General features: G+C 30.9%; 1 protein-coding gene across 1 annotated transcript; it reads right to left on the bottom strand.

The window, feature by feature from the left end:
• Positions 1–19281: 19281 nt before the first annotated feature.
• LOC139861578 (heat stress transcription factor B-2a-like) lies at positions 19282–20857 on the bottom strand. Its single transcript, XM_071850013.1, has 2 exons — positions 20392–20857; positions 19282–20285 (listed from the first exon to the last, which is right to left on the bottom strand). Exons 1-2 carry the CDS (start codon positions 20644–20646, stop codon positions 19494–19496), a joined length of 1047 nt encoding a protein of 348 aa, XP_071706114.1. The 5' UTR covers positions 20647–20857; the 3' UTR covers positions 19282–19493.
• Positions 20858–21312: the final 455 nt, after the last annotated feature.

Here is a 21312-nt window from a genome sequence, read left to right as displayed (position 1 = left end):
CCTATCTTCTCGCTCGGTCTGAGTTAAATTTTTGCGAGACCACCGTTCAACTCGAAAAAATCAGACGGCCACAACGGGACTAACTATGCGCGAAACGGACATCGTTAAAAAAACACTAAATAACGGGCCCTATATTCTCGCTCGGTGCGAGCTAAATTTTTCCGAGACCATCGTTCAACTCGATATTATTTTACGAACACAACGCGACTAACTATACGCAAAACGGACATCGTCAAAAAAATACTAAATATTTCGAGCTATATTTCATACATATACGTACACGTCCAACAAACAACCCAACCTACTAGATATATTAGGTACCAAACAACGTATATCCAAATATGACCGCGCGTTGAATACAACCGCAGCAACGCGCGGTCGAATTTTTTCTAGTAACAATACTATTTATGATAATCCTATTATTAATAATAAAAATAAAAATGATAATATTTATAATAATACTTATGTTACTAATAATAATAGTAATAATAGTACTAAAAATGATACTAATGCTATTATTTATGAAAACAATAATAATTTATATTATAATAATTATAATAATAATGATGATAAAAATAATGATTTTGCTATTAATACATAATAGCTAATAATAATAATAATTATAACCATCTTATTACGAATGGTAATTTTAATAATAATACTTTTGTTAATAATACGTCTTCAATGATACCAATACTAATATTAATGATAATACTATATTTATAATACTTATGACAATTATAATACTAGTAACAATTATTATAATGCTAATAATTAATAGTAATAACAATTAATAATAACAACATTAATAATAATAACAATTATAACAATTATAATAATAATAATAATAATAATAATAATAATAATAATAATAATAAAAATAATAATAATAATAATAATAATAATAATAATAATAATAATAATAATAATAATAATAATAATAATAATAATAATAAATGAATATGCTAGTAACTACCTTATAATTAAGTTCTAAAAAGAATAGGCCATTGCAGGACTCGAACCCGTGACCCCTCGACCACCCGAACAACCCCTTAACCACTCCTCCAATTCTGTTTATCTGACTTAATAACGGATTTTAATGTATTTACCCCTTTCGTCTGTTAATTCCTTCTTCTTCATCTTTCACATCGACCAGGGATCCAATTTATCAAATAAATATATTGTTCGTTTGTTTTAGTGTGTGGAATTATTTTAGAAACGATTTATAATAGGTATTAAGTTATTAAATGCAAAATAAAATAAAAAAATAAGAACAGCAGCAAGCTGCTTCGCTGTTTTATAAAAAAAAACAAATCGATTTTTCTTTTTAAGGACGTTTTAGGCCATGTCTTCAACATGAAAAATGTTTAGAATTACTCCTGGAAACTTTACAAATCTTCAATTTAACTGGAAACAAAACAGAAATTTCTAATTTTGATGATGAACAATCTTTGACTTTTTGATACAAGAACTTTGACTTCGACAATTAGAAATCGATATACCAAATTGAAACTTGAAACTTTGCTAAAAGGTTGAGTGGACGATTCCTAACAACTCTCCATTAATAGATTTTGAAATATGATACGAATTCGAATTATGGGTAAAAAGCTAAACTTACAGGAGAACCGCCTGACTTCTTGTCTTTCTGTTTTAAAATATGAATAGAATTAAACGAAGATTTTCTGTGTGTAATTCATGGATTCACCTAGCATATGCTTGATTAAATGTTGGTTTGTAGTATGCTGTGTGTCGACCGGTTATCACAGGGGAACAGAAGAACAAGGAAGTCAAGAAACAGATAAAAAAATACGTGACTATATCTGTATTTATATGTATATGAATTATCTGTATTTATATTAGTATATACCGTAATTTCTGTATGTATATATATCGTATTTATATATAATTAATTATCTATATACATGTATCTAAATGTTTACGTTCTGTATTTGGTATATGTATATCTGATTAGAAACTGTACAAGTATCTACATGTATTAATACTAATAATAAATATATAAGTAATAATAATAAGAAAATTAATAAAAAAATAATAATATCAATAATTTCTAATAATTAATAATTAATAATATAATAATTTGATAATAATACTAATGATATTAATAATAATTTACTAATAACAAATAAAATGGAACTTACATCTAAATTATACTTTTAATCATTTTTAATTATATATATATATATATATATATATATATATATATATATATATATATATATATATATATATATATATATATTCTGTATTTTTATTTATATATGCATATGTAATTACGTATATATCTGCATTTGTATCCTTATATAACATTATATGTATATATATTTATTTGTGTATTAATTATATAAAGAAGCAAAATAATATTCATTATATAAACATTAGTATTTCATATTAATTTTATTAATATTAATGAAACTAATAGTAATAATAATAGAAGTAATAATGAAAATAATATTAATAATTATAATTATATTTATAATAATCTAACTTACTAATATTAATAATAATAACATTAATGATAATATCAAAATAAAACTAATGACAAACGTAATAATAACAATAATTTACAATAAAGATAATAATAATCATAATAATACAAATAATACTTTTTAATGATATTACTAATAATAACTTTAATAACAACAATATATATATATTTCTAATTATATTTTAAATTAGTATTATATACTCATATGTTCAAATATATATGTATTTAATTCTAAATAGTGGTTCGTGAATCGTCATGAGTAGTCGGGGTTTAATGAATGTAAGAAAACAGTTCCAAAAATTTTGAGATTCAACATTATAGACTTTGCTTATCGTGTCGGTTTCATATACAGATCAAGTTTAAATTTGGTCGGAAATCTCCGGGTCGTCACACTAGACATGGATACACAATTAATATATAAAAGATAAGATATGAATACTCACGTATCAATATTGTGATTCAATATTGCAGGAAAATACGTAGACGCAATAGAGATGATAAACACTAGGTTTGATTTGCAAACAATACCCATGAATATTACCCATAACTTCCATAGTTATAACCCATAATTTCCTTAGCTCTATCCCGTTTGAAAACCCATTTTGAAAGTGACACGCTCATGACCTCGTCGTAGTATTTTATGTATAAATAATAATAATACTAATAATACTAATAATGATAAGATTAATAATAATATTAATCTTAATAATAATAATAATAATAATAATAATAATAGTAATAATAATAATAATAATAATAATAATAATAATAATAATAATAATATATAATTTAAATATATATGGAGTAAAATGATTGAGGAAACAAAGAACCAGATCGAGCTTTTATAGTACTTTGGCCTGAAACAGTACCCCATGCGATCGCATGGGGTTAACCCTTTGTGGCCATGCGATCGCATTGCTAGGGATTCCAGCTCACAATGTTTTGTCCTAATGCTTGTCGACATAATTAAATAATATATATATATATATATATATATATATATATATATATATATATATATATATATATATATATATATATATATAATTTAAATTAATTAATTATATATTATATTTTATTCCCGTGCATAGTTGATTTGTAATTTTTGTTCCGATAAGTCGTACGTCATCACGCGACTTATGTCCTGGTTCTGGTTTTTCGAATGTCCTTTCGTACACTTAGAAAACTTGCATTTTACGTTTTGTGACTCGTACTCTTGTCAATATATAGTCTTAAATTATCCATAAACTATACCACTCAAAGTATATCTTAAACTTTCGAGTATTTTGGTCATTTACTTCTATAAATCATCGTCTCGTTATATACATATACATATATACATTTTCATTTTAAAATAGTGTTTTACTGTAGCAAAGCTACTGTAGCAAAGTTTTTTTTAACTGTAGCAAATAGTGATTTTTGAAAACACTGTAGCTTTTCGGGTACTGTAGCAATTCGAAAATACTGTAGCAAATTAGTGTTTTACTGGTTCATCTTAAACGTTTTAGTTAACTTATCTAAATATCAATCAGATAATCAAACCAATAAAGTTAATGCACAGTATCATTTTCATAACACTTTGTTACGTTTTCAAGTTATAGTATATATATGTATCTATTTACATATAATTGTTCGCGAATCGTTGAGAAAAATCGAAGGGTATTTGAGTAGTTTAAAATTTTGAGATTCAACTTCATAGACTTTGCTTATTGTGTCCGAAACGTTAAAGATTAAGTTTAAATTTGGTCATAAATTTCCGGGTCATCACAGTACCTCCCCGTTAAGGAAATTTCGTCCCGAAATTTGAGTGAGGTCGTCATGGCTAACAATAAAATGTTTTCATGACGAATATGTGTTGATAAATAGAATTTTTATCACCGTTGAATAATATGGATAAAACAATCCAACTACTTGAAGCGTATGAGGGAAGTTATCATAATAGAGTGAAATGGAGAATAGAGATGCGTCTTATCTCTTGACGTAGTAACGATTGATTTCCGGAATTTAAGGAATAGAGAATCTTCATTATCTAAATAAGATTTGATTCTTCGAAATTTGTGAAAATTAGGATTTTCTTTGATTAAATGTGTAATCTGCCTCGATTGCTATGTCTGATATTTCGCTATAAATTGACCTCTTCCGTTTCATTTATTTTCACCACTCCTATTATCTTTTCCCTTATTTTATACTTCCAAAAGATTGTGAAATGCTTCATCCAGTTCTGATTCTTGATATACTCCTAACTTTCATATCTGTCATTCTTCTTTTTCATCTACCACCAGAGGAAGTTATTTTCTTCTATCACTACCTTGGGGTTATAGTGTTTTTCATTCTCCCGTGTCTTTATATTGCTATACACATTGATATACACGGTTTGTAAATTTATGTGTTTTTATCGGGCTTTTTATTCTTCGTTATATTTCGAAGCTTCATGCTTTCGTTCTCTCTTCCCGCCTTCAAGTCAAGCGAATAATGGTCCAAAATTCGTAGGTATGGATTTTGAAATGAACATAGTTAATGTTCTAAGAAGGGAATTGTAATGGCACGATCTTGATTTGTCAAATTACTAGAATATACGAAAAAGACCGAATCATCAAGAAATATATTTTCTTGATATATTTAGAGATTATATAGAATGAAAAAGCTATGTAACATGGTTCATGATGAGGGTGTGATCTGTGAACCTTTATCACGTTCCATTAGAAACTCAGCATGACTTACTGTAATATAATCACGTTGATCAAGTGTCATTATATTATACTAACTCATGCTTCAGTTCCCAACATTACTTCAAAACATCCATTTTTTTGAATTTTTCAGATTTTAGAAACTAAAATAGTGCGAAGAGATGAATAATTTCTGGTAAGAATAGGTATAAAGATATCTCCAGAAATATCGAGGATATTTATAATGAAAGATACGATGATATCTTAGAATTTCTAATATCAGAGGATGATGCGAAAAATCTGTCTGTGAAGGTTTAGAATAAGAAGTAAGGTTTTTACTAATGGTTTCAGCAGTCACTGAATCATTTGGATTCTTTGAAGGCAGGTTCAGTCTTTGTGATTTATCCACAGCCTCTTTCATACTTTACTCAATTCGTTTTTCAGTTCCAAACCTTCTCTTTTTCTCAGCTTTACCACCATACTATTCTTTATCATCAAACTTTTGACGGTTAAGGTCGTTTACAGTTTTTGCTGCTTCATCAGCATTTTTCCAATTTCAGAGAACTAGTTCATAGTTTGGGATGTTTTTCAGAAACTTCACATTCGAAGTATGTAAGTCTAGAAGATAGATGTTATCTATATATAACTGTTGTCGTAGAAAATGCTGCGAGATTCAAAATACTGATTGCTAATTCCCGGTGGTTGGTATGGCAATTATTGTTACAAGATGTGGATGAGTACATGATAGGGTTTCAATGAGTATAAGGATTTTTCGAAAGGTCAAGGATTAATAAAGTTGTTGGTAAATTTACTGCTAATGTGGTGGAACATGAAAGGTTCCCCAGTAACAAGAACGTATATGTCAAGGTTATTGATAATGCTAAAAACGAACATATATTTCATAGCATTATTCCTCAAGAAAGACAAGCTTTTAGTTGCAATTGTTCTATTTACAAGTGATATTCGTTTAAATATTAAAAGGTGAAGACAAAAGACAGATTCGACGAATTGAAGACGCAAACGACCAAAAAGCTCAAAAGTACAAAAGACAATCAAAGAGGTTCCAATTATTGATAAGAAACGTCTCGAAATTACAAGAGTACAAGATTCAAAACGCAAAGTACAAGATATTAAATTGTACGCAAGGACGTTCGAAAATCCGGAACCGGGACCAGAGTCAACTCTCAACGCTCGACGCAACGGACTAAAAATTACAAGTCAACTATGCACATAAATATAATATAATATTTAAATAATTCTTATAATTATTTAATATATTATATTTATATTTAAAACCGTCGGCAAGAAAGACTCCAAAAGGGACTGAGCTGTAATTTCAATCTCCGCGACTCACGGAGTTTGAAGGCAAAAATGCCGCGAGTCGCGGAGCCCCAAAGTTTCAAAATCCCTATAAAAGCAAACGAATTCTGATCGCAAAAATCACCAAAAATCCATCCATCTCTCTATCTATATCGTAATATTTATATTTATTTATATTTTAATTTTAATTTTAATTATAATTCTAATAATAAGGGTATGTTAGCGAATGTTGTAAGGGTGTAAGTCGAAATTCTGTTCGTGTAACGCTACGCTATTTTTAATCATTGTAAGTTATGTTCAACCTTTTTATATTAATGTCTCGTAGCTAAGTTATTATTATGCTTATTTAATCTGAAGTAATCATGATGTTGGGCTAATTACTAAAATTGGGTAATTGGGCTTTGTACCATAATTGGGGTTTGGACAAAAGAACGACACTTGTGGAAATTAGACTATGGGCTATTAATGGGTTTTATATTAACTAAATAATACCTTGTTAATTTAATATACAAACTTATAATTCGACGTATTTATATATAACCACATACGCTTTACTGGGTACGGTGGGCGGGATATCTATAAATACCAATAATTATTCATTTTACCGGATACGGAACTGGATTAATAGTTAATAGACTTGTCGAAACATGGGTGAATTACATTCAAGGGTAATTGGTGTAATTGTTAACAAAGTAGTAAAACCTTGGTTTACACGCAGTCGATAACCTGGTGTATTCATTAAACAAAGTATTAAAACCTTGTTACAATTCGAATCCCCAATTAGTTGGAATATTTGACTTCGGGAATAAGAATAATTTGACGAAGGCTTTCGCTCTTTATATTTATGACTGATGGACTATTATGGACAAAATCCGTATGGACATATTAAATAATCCAGGACAAAGGACAATTAACCCATGGGCATAAAACTAAAATCAACACGTCAAACATCATGATTACGGAAGTTTAAATAAGCATAATTCTTTTATTTCATATTTAATTTCCTTTATTTTATATTTAATTGCACTTCTAATTATCGTATTTTTATTTTTATTGTATTTAATTGCACTTTTAATTATCGCAAGTTTATTTTATCGCACTTTTATTATTCGCAATTTCATTATCTATATTTACTTTACGCTTTAATTTAAGTCTTGTATTTATTTTTAATATTTTACATTTGGTTTTAACTGCGACTAAAGTTTTAAAATCGACAAACAGGTCATTAAACGGAAAAAACCCCCCTTTATAATAATAATATTACTTATATATATATTTGTATTTCTATAAAAGTAAACTAATATAGCGTTAAGTTTTGTTTAAAGATTTCCCTGTGGAACGAACCGGACTTACTAAAAACTACACCACTGTACGATTAGGTACACTGCCTATAAGTGTTGTAGCAAGGTTTAAGTATATCCATTCTCTAAATAAATAAATATCTTGTGTAAAATTGTATCGTATTTAATAGTATTTCCTTGTAAACTTTAATAGTATTTTATATACACCCCACTGCAACTATCAGTTATAATAAGGTTAATCTGAAAAGTCGAAGTTGACTGGTTGAAAGTGTGATAAAACTGGATACTTTGAAAAGGGATTGCAAGATTATTTTCATTAAAAACAATGTTGAAGGATCTTGCACAGTTTTGAAGTCAAAGTATTGCTTCGAAAGATGTAAGGATCTAAGAATGATGTCACCGGTTCAGAGTTATGACTTGGATTCTAATCTGTCAATATCAGAATATGTAATTGAATTTGTATGAAAAAGATTGTATATTGTTGTGAGCTTTTTTTAAAATTTTTTGAATCAAAGTTGTACAGTGTAGCATATTAATTGCGAACTTAAATATTTTCCGGGTATTACCTACCCGTTAAAGATTTCACAAGTAATATTTTGTACCAAAGAATTTTTCATTACAGTCTTTATGAAAATATATGTATGTATATTTTCTTCAGATGTAATACAGATTTAATGAGTTAATATCATATTAAGCTCATTTGATTTTCGGCTTGACTTAGAAATAAATAATCTCTAAAATATTAGAGATTACATAATCTTTGCGGAGTATTTCGCTAATGTAATCAATACTTCATTATTTATTCTTATTGATATTCCTCGGTGAAGGATGTTGGTACTCGTGGATTTTTTTTTTTTTTTGTGAACCTTACAAGGCACAGATGACGTTTTCTGGAAAGTTTCGAGTACATCGAAAATGAAAATGTAAAATCAATTATGTAATTGAATAATACACTTGGTTTATTATGAAATGGAATTCATTAAGTTGAAATAGAGATTGTAGTTAACGAAGGTTAAGTTGTTAACAAAGGATGTACATCATAACATATTAGTAATATAAACTAACCGAGTAGTACCTTACCAGTTAAGATTCACATGTAATAGCTTAGTACGAAAAGATTTATTTTGATTTTAAAATCATATATATTAAATATACATAAAATTTCTTCAGGGGAAATGAGTTAATACTTCATCGGTTATTGCTGCTGGTATTTCTTGGTAACTACGGTGCGTATGACGTTGATGCTCATGAAACAGATTGTGAAGTTGAGGTTTGCGATGCGGATGTTGTTGGTGGTAATGGTACTGTTGGTGTTGTTGTCGATAGTACTGTTTATGCTACTGGTGCTGCTGCTGGTGTTTGTAATCCTTGCACCATATTCTCTAAAGCCACTACCTGAGCGCGAAGCTCGTTGACTTCTTCTATTATACTGGGTTGATTGGCGGTTCAGACAAGCGGATGAATAAGATTTAGAATATTGGATATTACGTAGTCGTTGCGAGCTGTTCTGGAAATGAGGGTGAAAATGGTGTTACGAATGGGTTCGCCGGTAAGTGCTTCAGGTTCTTCGCCAAGAGGTGAATGTTGTGGATGGAAGGGATCGCCTTATTCTTGTCTCCAATGATTAAGTAGATTATTAACCCATCCCCAATTCATCCAGAATAGATAATGGCTAATTGGTTTATCCATTCCGGTTAAGCTGCTTTCGGAGCTCGAATGGAAATCCATATCGGAATAGCTGTCGGAATCTAAGGAATTTGAACTAGATACATGATCCATTTTGTGTAATCAAAGAAAAGATTTTTGGAATGAAATAGATTATAAGACTAATTTGGTACTCCTCAATACATAGTTTACATATGTATTTATAATACCAGAATCCCATAAGTTACGGAGGATTTTACGGAAGATGTCAGGCAAAGTTTACTGTAATAGATATGCCAAGATATGAATTTTGTCTATACTATCTATGCAATCAATGCAATAAGACGCATTTAGACTTAAGATGATAGACAGGTAATTTCTGACAAGAAATGATAAGCAAAACTTTTGACATGCAGACACGGTCGAAGTCCAGACTTACGAATGTATCCTAACAACTATCAGTTAGACACACTAATGCAAGACCTGGTTCACTAGGACCAACGCTCTGATACCAACTGTGATGATCGCTCCAAATCCATATGGACGAACACGTCATTCATCGATTTCATTGCGAGGTATTTGACCTCTATATGATACGTTTTGTAAACATTGCATTCTTTTGAAAAGGCACACCGTAAATGAATATTTAAATCAAAGGTTTTCGACATTTGATGATTTCTACATATAGACAATCACCGTAAATAATAGTTTACAATAGTACTTCTATTGACAATGCAGTCAAAATAAGATACATGGTGATGATTTGATGAATGCAACGTTTCCTTGATAAATATGCCATGTAAGACTCCATGCACATAGCTTGTCTAACATATAAGCAAACAACGGAATACTTCTAGGAACCTGAGAATAAACATGCTAACAAGTGTTAACACAAAGGTTGGTGATTTCATAGTTTTAGTGTTTCGCATAATCTGTATATAAAGGTGGATCACAAGATTTCAGTTGTTTCATCCAGAAACGTTTGTCAAATTATTCTATAAAATTGAGCACCCTGGTAACTAAACTTTAACGTTATAATAAGTACCCCTGTTTTAACATACATGCAACCAACATGTACAATACACAAAATCCAACGTGTACTAAACTTAAATAGCATACGTCTGTTTTATAGTTCAGGCTAGGGTTTCTAAACCTGGAACAGACGGGGATGTCAAGCCCTATGGACCCATATACTACTACTCGCGCCCACCAGTTCTTATAACTGGCAGTTACTAGTTACCAAAGCTAAGGGATTTTCGGTTCAAACTCAGTGTAGAATTTAGTATGTACTTGTATCCATTGTGTTTAAAATAAAGTGCATGTATTCTCAGCCCAAAAATATATAATGCAAAAGCATTTAAAAAGGGAGCAAATGAAACTCACCTTAGCAGCACATAAAGTTGTTCATCGTAATGTGACCGAAACTCGGATTACCAAATAATCGTAGATCTCAACCTAGAGAACATATGTTGGTCAATAAATGTCTATCAAGCTAGGTCAGGTCATAGTGTATTACAATCCTAATGCTCGAGATCGACATACAAAAGTTATCCAAAGTCGTTTCAAAAAGTCAATTTTGACAGTTGTTTAATAAAACGAGACGTACCTTATATAAGGATTCATTTACTCGATTGGTAATACTAAAAAATCCAATTTATCAATCTTATAAACAAGTTGTTTAAATCTTAATTGCAGATTCAAAAGCAATTTCAATTAACGTCAATCATAATTCAGTTGATCAAATATTTTAATCCGTTCATCGAAACTATTCGATATCTAAATGAAAAGTCATTAATTTTTCGCCAGCTTTCCAAAAACATGTATATCATATACCTTTTACCAGTAATATATGTATTTAATTCGAGATTCATTATAAACTGTTTAACGACGAAATTTAGCATACAAGCATGCATAAATATAAATACTCGAGCACTAGACATGGATACACAATTAATATGTAAAAGATAAGATATGAATACTCACGTATCAATATTGTGATTCAATATTGCAGGAAAGTACGTAGACGCAACAGAGATGATAAACACTAGGTTTGATTTGCAAACAATACCCATGAATATTACCCATAACTTCCATAGTTATAACCCATAATTTCCTTAGCTCTATTCCGTTTGAAAACCCATTTTGAAAGTGACACGCTCATGACCTCGTCGTAGTATTTTATGTATAAATAATAATAATACTAATACTATTAATAATGATAAGATTAATAATAATATTAATCTTAATAATAATAATAATAATAATAATAATAATAATAATAATAATAATAATAATATATATATAATTTAAATATATACGGAGTAAAATGATTGAGGAAACAAAGAACCAGATCGAGCTTTTATAGTACTTTGGCCTGAAACAGTACCCCATGCGATCGCATGGGGTTAACCCTTTGTGGCCATGCGATCGCATGGCTAGGGATTCCAGCTCACAATGTTTTGTCCTAATGCTTGTCGACATAATTAAATAATATATATATATAATATATAATTTAAATTTAAATTAATTAATTATATATTATATTTCATTCCCGTGCATAGTTGATTTGTAATTTTTGTTCCGATAAGTCGTACGTCATCACGCGACTTATGTCCCGGTTCCGATTTTTCGAATGTCCTTTCGTACACTTAGAAAACTTGCATTTTACGTTTCGTGACTCGTACTCTTGTCAATATATAGTCTTAAATTATCCATAAACTATACCACTCAAAGTATATCTTAAACTTTCGAGTATTTTGGTCATTTACTTCTATAAATCATCGTCTCGTTATATACATTTTCATTTTAAAATAGTGTTTTACTGTAGCAAAAGTCACTGTAGCAAAGTTTTTTAACTGTAGTAAATAGTGATTTTCGAAAACACTGTAGCTTTTCGGGTACTGTAGCAATTCGAAAATACTGTAGCAAATTAGTGTTTTACTGGTTCATCTTAAACGTTTTAGTTAACTTATCTAAATATCAATCAGATAATCAAACCAATAAGGTTAATGCACAGTATCATTTTCATAACACTTTGTTACGTTTTCAAGTTATAGTATATATATGTATCTATTTACATATAATTGTTCGCGAATCGTTGAGAAAAATCGAAGGGTATTTGAATAGTTTAAAATTTTGAGATTCAACTTCATAGACTTTGCTTATCGTGTCGGAAACATTAAAGATTAAGTTTAAATTTGGTCAGAAATTTCCGGGTCATCACATGTCTGTATCTTTCATGATAGCCTTCGTTGTTTAACATGAACCGAATATATGTTTACTATTGATGTCCGTAACTTTCATGGTAGCCTTCATTATTCTCAAAGGGCGAATCTAGCTATATGTCGTAAAGTACGAGACACCACTAGTTTGAAAATAAAAACACTCTAGAAATTATATAGGCCACCACTTGATTTAACTGAAGACCCCGTATATTTTTCATGTTTATAGTTTTTCTTTTAAATTGTATAATACAATGCCAAATTTTACTACTCGAACTGTATATATATTTTTAGAATTTATATTTTTAAAAATAAACTATTAATATAATATATAACTAGTTGAATGACCCGTGAAATCAAGGGATCGTTAAAGAAAAATTGTTAAATGATATGTTATAATTGACAAATGCTACTAAACCAACACCACCTCTGACCTAAATGTAGTTTATATCTTAATATTGAGTTTGTCAATGTAAAATAAGCATTTATTCGTTAAAAAAATCATCTAACCTTGTACAAAATTACATGAAAACAAAATTACATATCCTTTATATCTAATCCATACACCAACGACCAAAAACACCTACAAACACTTTCATTCTTCAATTTTCTTCATCTAATTGATCTCTCTCAAGTTCTATCTTCAAGTTCTAAGTGTTCTTCATAAATTCCAAAAGTTCTAGTTTCATAAAATCAAGAATACTTCCAAGATTGCAAGTTTACTTCCAAGTTTTCTAAATCCATTCCAAGTAATCATCCAAGATCAAGAAACCTTTGTTATTTACAGTAGGTTATCTTTCTAATACAAGGTAATAATCATATTCAAACTTTAATTCAATTTCTATAACTATAACAATCTTATTTCGAGTGAAAATCTTACTTGAAATTGTTTTCGTGTCATGATTCTACTTCAAGAACTTTCAAGCCATTCAAGGATCCTTTGAAGCTAGATCTATTTTTCTCATTTCCAGTAGGTTTATCCAAGGAACTTGATTTAGTAATGATGTTCATAACATCATTCGATTCATACATATAAAGCTATCTTATTCGAAGGTTTAAACTTGTAATCACTAGAACATAGTTTAGTTAATTCTAAACTTGTTCGCAAATAAAAGTTAATCCTTCTAACTTGACTTTTAAAATCAACTAAACACATGTTCTATATCTATATGATATGCTAACTTAATGATTTAAAACCTGGAAACACGAAAAACACCGTAAAACCAGATTTACGCCGTCGTAGTAACATCGCGGGCTGTTTTGGGTTAGTTAATTAAAAACTATGATAAACTTTGATTTAAAAGTTGTTATTCTGGGAAAATGATTTTTATTATGAACATGAAACTATATCCAAAAATTATGGTTAAACTCAAAGTGGAAGTATGTTTTCTAAAATGGTCATCTAGACGTCGTTCTTTCGACTGAAATGACTACCTTTACAAAAATGACTTGTAACTTATTTTTCCGACTATAAACCTATACTTTTTATGTTTAGATTCATAAAATAGAGTTCAATATGAAACCATAGCAATATTATTCACTCAAAACGGATTTAAAATGAAGAAGTTATGGGTAAAACAAGATTGGATAATTTTTCTCATTTTAGCTACGTGAAAATTGGTAACAAATCTATTCCAACCATAACTTAATCAACTTGTATTGTATATTATGTAATCTTGAGATACCATAGACACGTATACAATGTTTCGACCTATCATGTCGACACATCTATATATATTTCGGAACAACCATAGACACTCTATATGTGAATGTTGGAGTTAGCTATACAGGGTTGAGGTTGATTCCAAAATATATATAGTTTGAGTTGTGATCAATACTGAGATACGTATACACTGGGTCGTGGATTGATTCAAGATAATATTTATCGTCTTATTTCTGTACATCTAACTGTGGACAACTAGTTGTAGGTTACTAACGAGGACAGCTGACTTAATAAACTTAAAACATCAAAATATATTAAAAGTGTTGTAAATATATTTTGAACATACTTTGATATATATGTATATATTGTTATAGGTTCGTGAATCAACCAGTGGCCAAGTCTTACTTCCCGACGAAGTAAAAATCTGTGAAAGTGAGTTATAGTCCCACTTTTAAAATCTAATATTTTTGGGATGAGAATACATGTAGGTTTTATAAATGATTTACAAAATAGACACAAGTACGTGAAACTACATTCTATGGTTGAATTATCGAAATCGAATATGCCCCTTTTTATTAAGTCTGGTAATCTAAGAATTAGGGAACAGACACCCTAATTGACGCGAATCCTAAAGATAGATCTATTGGGCCTAACAAACCCCATCTAAAGTACCGGATGCTTTAGTACTTCGAAATTTATATCATATCCGAAGGGTGTCCCGGAATGATGGGGATATTCTTATATATGCATCTTGTTAATGTCGGTTACCAGGTGTTCACCATATGAATGATTTTTATCTCTATGTATGGGATGTGTATTGAAATATGAAATCTTGTGGTCTATTATTATGATTTGATATATATAGGTTAAACCTATAACTCACCAACATTTTTGTTGACGTTTTAAGCATGTTTATTCTCAGGTGATTATTAAGAGCTTCCGCTGTCGCATACTTAAATAAGGACGAGATTTGGAGTCCATGCTTGTATGATATTGTGTAAAAACTGCATTCAAGAAACTTATTTTATTGTAACATATTTGTATTGTAAACCATTATGTAATGGTCGTGTGTAAACAGGATATTTTAGATTATCATTATTTGATAATCTACGTAAAGCTTTTTAAACCTTTATTGATGAAATAAAGGTTATGGTTTGTTTTAAAATGAATGCAGTCTTTGAAAAACGTCTCATATAGAGGTCAAAACCTCGCAACGAAATCAATTAATATGGAACGTTTTTAATCAATAAGAACGGGACATTTCATTTTTTCATATCAATTACTTGCATAACAAAAGACATGATAAGAAAACAAATGATTGTCAGTTGGGTTGTTCCACCCCATTTTGCTCGGTTACCCGCTTCACCCAATTTACAACCTCTATATTTTTGCAGTTCTAGCTAATTATCATTGTGCAGCAACCAAGTTATCTTTAGAGCCGACCAAAATGAAGCAACGTTGTATACATATACTTCTTTGATATCTTGTGAAAAAGAATGAAATATTTGCTGCTATAGGTTCAGCCACATATAAGACTTTAGTTGATACTTCAGTCCACTTAGCAAATGTATTAGTGACGGTATTCGATGAGTCAAATAAAACTACTTACGTTAGAAGGTCCTTAACATCAGATGACCAACATTTCCGAAAAAACACTACAACTTAATGAAATGACTAAACGTGATTTAGTGACCTTGATATTAGAATGAACATTCGACCTCATAAAGCGATAAATAGCAATTACCTTAGATTCACAAACATTAAGATAGTGTAAACATAAAAAAATATGAAAAATCGCATACCTTCTTTGAATATCAAATCGGTTCCAACCACTTACAAACCTTCATTCCTTTTCTACCATTCTTACTTCTTACTTTCACCACCACGATTAACAACCATCCAACCGCCTTAGTCGCAGCATGCTATCAACCAACTTGCAAGCTTCTTTTAAAGACAGTAGTGAGGATGATCAGTGGCCTTTTAATACACCTATTTCCACCGCCAAACATCACGTTTTTCTTGACTATACCAATAATTACGAACTTGTATTTCAGACCAGCATCAGTGGATACAAATGATGTAACACTTTTGTCCCATAAGAGTAAGTTCAATTTTCAAAAATACCAAAAACCATTAAAAAAAATCCAAAAACAGAGAACATAAGCCAATACACAAAAACACTTATCAAAATCGTACATTTATTTGCATTTCCTCAATTTAGAAAGAATGTGTATAAATATGCTTGTATATACCATTACCAAGTCAATAAAAGTATTACCTGACAGATTTAAAGTTTTCAACCCAAACTTAAAAGAGTTGCCATAACCACATAAGTCATATAAGATCAAATAAGCGATTCCCTGTAACGCTTATTAGCATAGTTCTTGAATTGACAAATAAATAAAAGCATTCGCAACATGAAAGCTTCAATTTTTGTGCAGTTAAAGTAAACAATCTGTGAAACCCTCTATTATTTTTAATCAAAACCCACACATTTATCCTTCTTTATGTACCCCACAATTCCCACAAACTACGTTTCATTAATTTCAAGTAATGAATAACGGAGTATTTTAATAAAAGCTCTTAGGCCCTTTTTTATTTCATTCAAATATTTGTGGGTTTTATCGTCTATCTAGGAGTATTTTAATAGCATGAATTGTAAGGAACCAATAAATAACAAAACATGTGTGAAAAGCGAAATAAAATTATGTTCTCAACAAACTACTAAAATTTTACTGCGATTCAGATATTTCAAGCCCTAATTCAACATAAAAACAATAAAATTCAACCCCAAAAATGTAAATGAAGGGGGAAAAACTGGGGTTTCAAAAAAATACCTGAAATTTCCTCCGTTATTCAATGACTTCAAGCTCTAATTAAACATAAAAATATAATCAATCAAAAGAGAATAAAAGCGTCTGACAAATAAAAATTTAAGGTTTATAGAAACAAATCTATAGCTTACGGAATAAATAACAGAAATAGAAGCGCAACACACTATCTAAAATCGCATAAACTTGGATGGTGACCGTTTAATTGCAAAACTTCAACTCTGTCTTTGGGTGGCGCGCGTGACAGCCGATTCAGGCAAAACTGGTTGGGATTGGTTCGTAACTTACTTTCGAGTTAAGTGGTAACGTTGGTGTCTTCTAATATCCAGCGATGTGAGAGTTATTTACATATCAAACTTATTGTGGATTTTAGTGTTAAGAAGTAAGAGAAAATGAGGAGAGATAGCCTCTAAAGAAAATGGGGAGGATAGAGAGTTTGTATCAAAAAGAGAAAAAAAAATTAAGGTGGGTGAGCTTTCCACCAAACACATGGCCTACTAAGTTTGTACCCTCAACGATTCAAACGACATCTTGTGTATAACGTAAAACGGCATTCAGCCCCTTTTGTTGATACATAGTAGGGTAATTTTGCTTGTAAATATATAATGAATCAAGTATGTATATTAAGTATTAAGTATTAAGTATGTATATTATAATAAAACACATATATGTAACAAAATAAATATACATATTACATATATAATTTTTCATAGTATATGTTAGATAGTGTACTCAACAAAGTATCCTATTTTTGACAAACCTTGCACATTTTTGAATAATTTCAATTATGTCATGTTATATTTATTTTTGTTATATTACAATTTTGTTTTTACTGCATATTTGAAAATATTATAACTGAATATATATTAACCCGCTTAATATATTGAATATTAATATCTATATAGATGAATTGAAATTAAATAAATATCGAAAAAAAATAGATAGGAATAACTGGATTAAAGCTGTCACCCGATTCATATCTGATACTAGGGGTGCTCACGGTCCGGTTTGGTCAGGTTTGAACTAAATCTCAAACCAAACCGGCAATCATGGTTTCAACAAATGTAAAACCAGAGCAGACCAAGAAAGTCGTCTAACTGGTTGGTTTGGTCCGGTTTGAAACGGTCCGGTTTAACCGGTTTGACGGTTTTGAACTTCACTTTTTTAATAGAGCATTTTTTACTATAACTATTAATAATTTTTCATTGTTTTGGTTGCAGTAGTTCAATGGTGTATATGTAGAAAATAGCTGTGCTTAATGCTTGTAAGATTCAACTTTCAACTAATATTAATTAGTAAAGCAGATTGCATAATTACTCCTATATCTTACCTAGTGTGAAGCTTAGTAAACAACCAATTTATTTGAAAAAAATAACTGTGTTCGAGACTGTTGTTAAAACAAAGAATCAAAGGATAGTTTTGATGTTTTGTCCAAATACTATGCATATAATAATTGATATTGCGTAAAGAGGCTTGTGTTTAGAAACTAGATAACATGAAGTTTGGTAAGACATTAGTAGACTAGCACTATGTTGGTTGTAATTTGTAAATAAGTAATGTCATACTTCGTACTTGTGTATAGCTATTGAAACCGTAAATCGAGAACTCTACATTCATCGTATTGGTTTAGTCCGGTCCGGTCCAGTTTAACCGGCCGGTAGCCTAATGAAACTGCAAACCGGACCGAGTTTCGCGGTTTGGAGATCTTAAAACCGGCGACCGGACCGCTAATATTCAAAACTGGACCGAGCCAAAAAATCGGTCCGGTCCGGCCGGTTTTCGCGGTTTGACGGTTTTGTGAACACCCCTATCTGATACATTGTCATTCATACTATGGACAAGGGCGAATATATTTGAGGGCATCCGCCTCAGCCGATTTGCAATTTTTAGTGTAAAAATTTCGAATTTTTTGATTTTACTCCAAATAAATTTTTTTCCCTAAAGTCGACATATTTTCCCTCCATATTTTTCCATGCTTTTAAAAAGTTTTCGCCTACGATAAAAAAATTTCCGCTTCTGCCATGAGTACTCCATATGACCTTATTTACACTAGCTACTTGATAAAATGGTATCCGTATTACAATAAAGCCCTCTTGACTTTTGTGGATTCTCAAATCTTCTACATATAATTTATTGATGATAAACATATAAATTCTTCAAAACAATAATACAACATTTTTTCGTTCAATCAAAACAACATTAAAGGTCAAAAACATCCTAAGAAACTTCTACCACTTGGTCCACGTCAACCCGACACCAATGGATGTGCACGCCACGTGACTCGTCCACCACGTGCTATTTCCTTGTGTGGGACTTTTAACACATTTACACTTTTTTATCTTCAATCTGACCGTTGAGATTGACTCATCATCAACCACGCAGATTCGTTATTATCAACACTACTACTACCATGATCCAACGGTTCAGATTTCACATCTCCTCCTGGTTGCTGAAGCTGCAGCTCGTTATACTGTTCCGCCATTTCACTAGATTCCCCCTCCCGTAACCGTTTCACACCTATTGTTACGCCAAATAACCTAGGGCTAGTTCCGTCACGTTCCGTCATATCATCACCGCCGTTTCCGCCGTTTCTATAACACTCCTCCGCTAGCCGCTTCAACGGTAACAGATCCAGCGGTTGCATAGTAGCCGGAGCAGCAGTTGGAGGTTGTGAACTACTACCTTCCGACGGTTTATCCATCGCGTAACTAGACATCATTACATAAATATTCGAACATAATCTCTTCATCTGATTCAGCTCTTTATTAAGCTCAACGTTTTCTCTTCTCAGCCGTTCATTTTCTCCGGCAAGTTCGGCGTTTGTTCCGCCGGAGGCGGTTACTGTCGTTATATCTCGATCTCGAAATAAATTATTATTATTATTATTAGTTGTAGCACCTCTACATGAGTTGGATGACAACACCTGTTCTTCATTAGAATCGGAAGGAGACAGTACTGCTGCCACCGGAACCACCGGGTTAGATGCGACGGTTACCACCGGAGCCGGTGGTGGTTGTACCGGTGGAGGCGTAACTATTTTCCGGCGTTGTATGTCACATAACATGTGTTTCTCTCCTCTACGAAAACAATCGTTTGAAAACTCCCATCGATCAGGCACAACTTTCCTGAATCCCTATTTTAATATAATATAATTAAAAGTTATTTTAACATCAACCAATCAAGCAAATAGTATAATTTTATAGGTTTGCATAAATTAATTTAAAATCAAAGGAACTTACATAGGTGTTGAGTTGGCGTACAAAGCTTGAGAAATTATTATGTTTAAAGTATTTAGGGAGCAAATCTTTAGCAAATTCAGTTGGATTCCAAACGATAAACGAAGATCCATCTTCGTTCCATGAGATGACGTCATCAATGGCTTTATCATCAACAAGCTGATAAGTTTTCGTCAAAAAAGGCGTAGGAAGAGATTTAGAAACCGCATCCCCGCCCGGTGACTCCACGCCGGTCCGCTCCACCGGCGGCGGAGCCATCAACTGTTTTTCCCCAACAAAATGAATCTATAATTTATCTATAACACACGATGAGCGATAGCTATAAACATTTAAAAATCGAAACAGTAATAACATATGTGTACAAATGAATTTTAGAGATCTGATCGGAGCAATAAGTTTGATAATTCTAGAAAGTTCGGGTGGTATAGAGAGATGGAAGAAAGAAAAAGGAAATTGGAGAAGAAGGTGGGGTTATTAATTATCATGGAATTGAATAAGAAAAAGGAAAGAACGAGAACCAAAAGTAACTCATTTCCAGAAGTTTCTGATACTAGATTAGAATTGCATACGTGTCAAGCGATTGGCGGCCCGATCATGTCTAGATCTTTCTACATTTGGTCGGCAGATCTTTTGAGACATATTGAAAGGGAGATCATTTTTAGGCGTGGTGGTGAGTTGAAGTGGGGTTGTTTTTTTATTTTTTTTTTTGAAAAAATGGAAAAAGTTTTATAAATTATGAGAAGGATCATAAAAAAAATAAAAACCTTTTAGAAACTTACAAATCGATAAAACAAAGCATAATTAAACTAGACCAAATCAAAGTTCGCTAAACCAACTAAAGTCGAAAATGACTACGAAGCTCAAAGGACACGACAACTCTAAGAAAAAGATGATAATCTATCTAACCGACCAGCGAAAAATAAA

The sequence above is a fragment of the Rutidosis leptorrhynchoides genome, chromosome 8, assembly GCF_046630445.1.
Source record: "Rutidosis leptorrhynchoides isolate AG116_Rl617_1_P2 chromosome 8, CSIRO_AGI_Rlap_v1, whole genome shotgun sequence".
In the NCBI taxonomy this organism is placed as follows: Eukaryota; Viridiplantae; Streptophyta; class Magnoliopsida; order Asterales; family Asteraceae; genus Rutidosis; species Rutidosis leptorrhynchoides.
The sequence above is the reverse complement of the archived record's forward strand: the minus strand, read 5'-3'. Positions and strand labels throughout refer to the sequence as shown.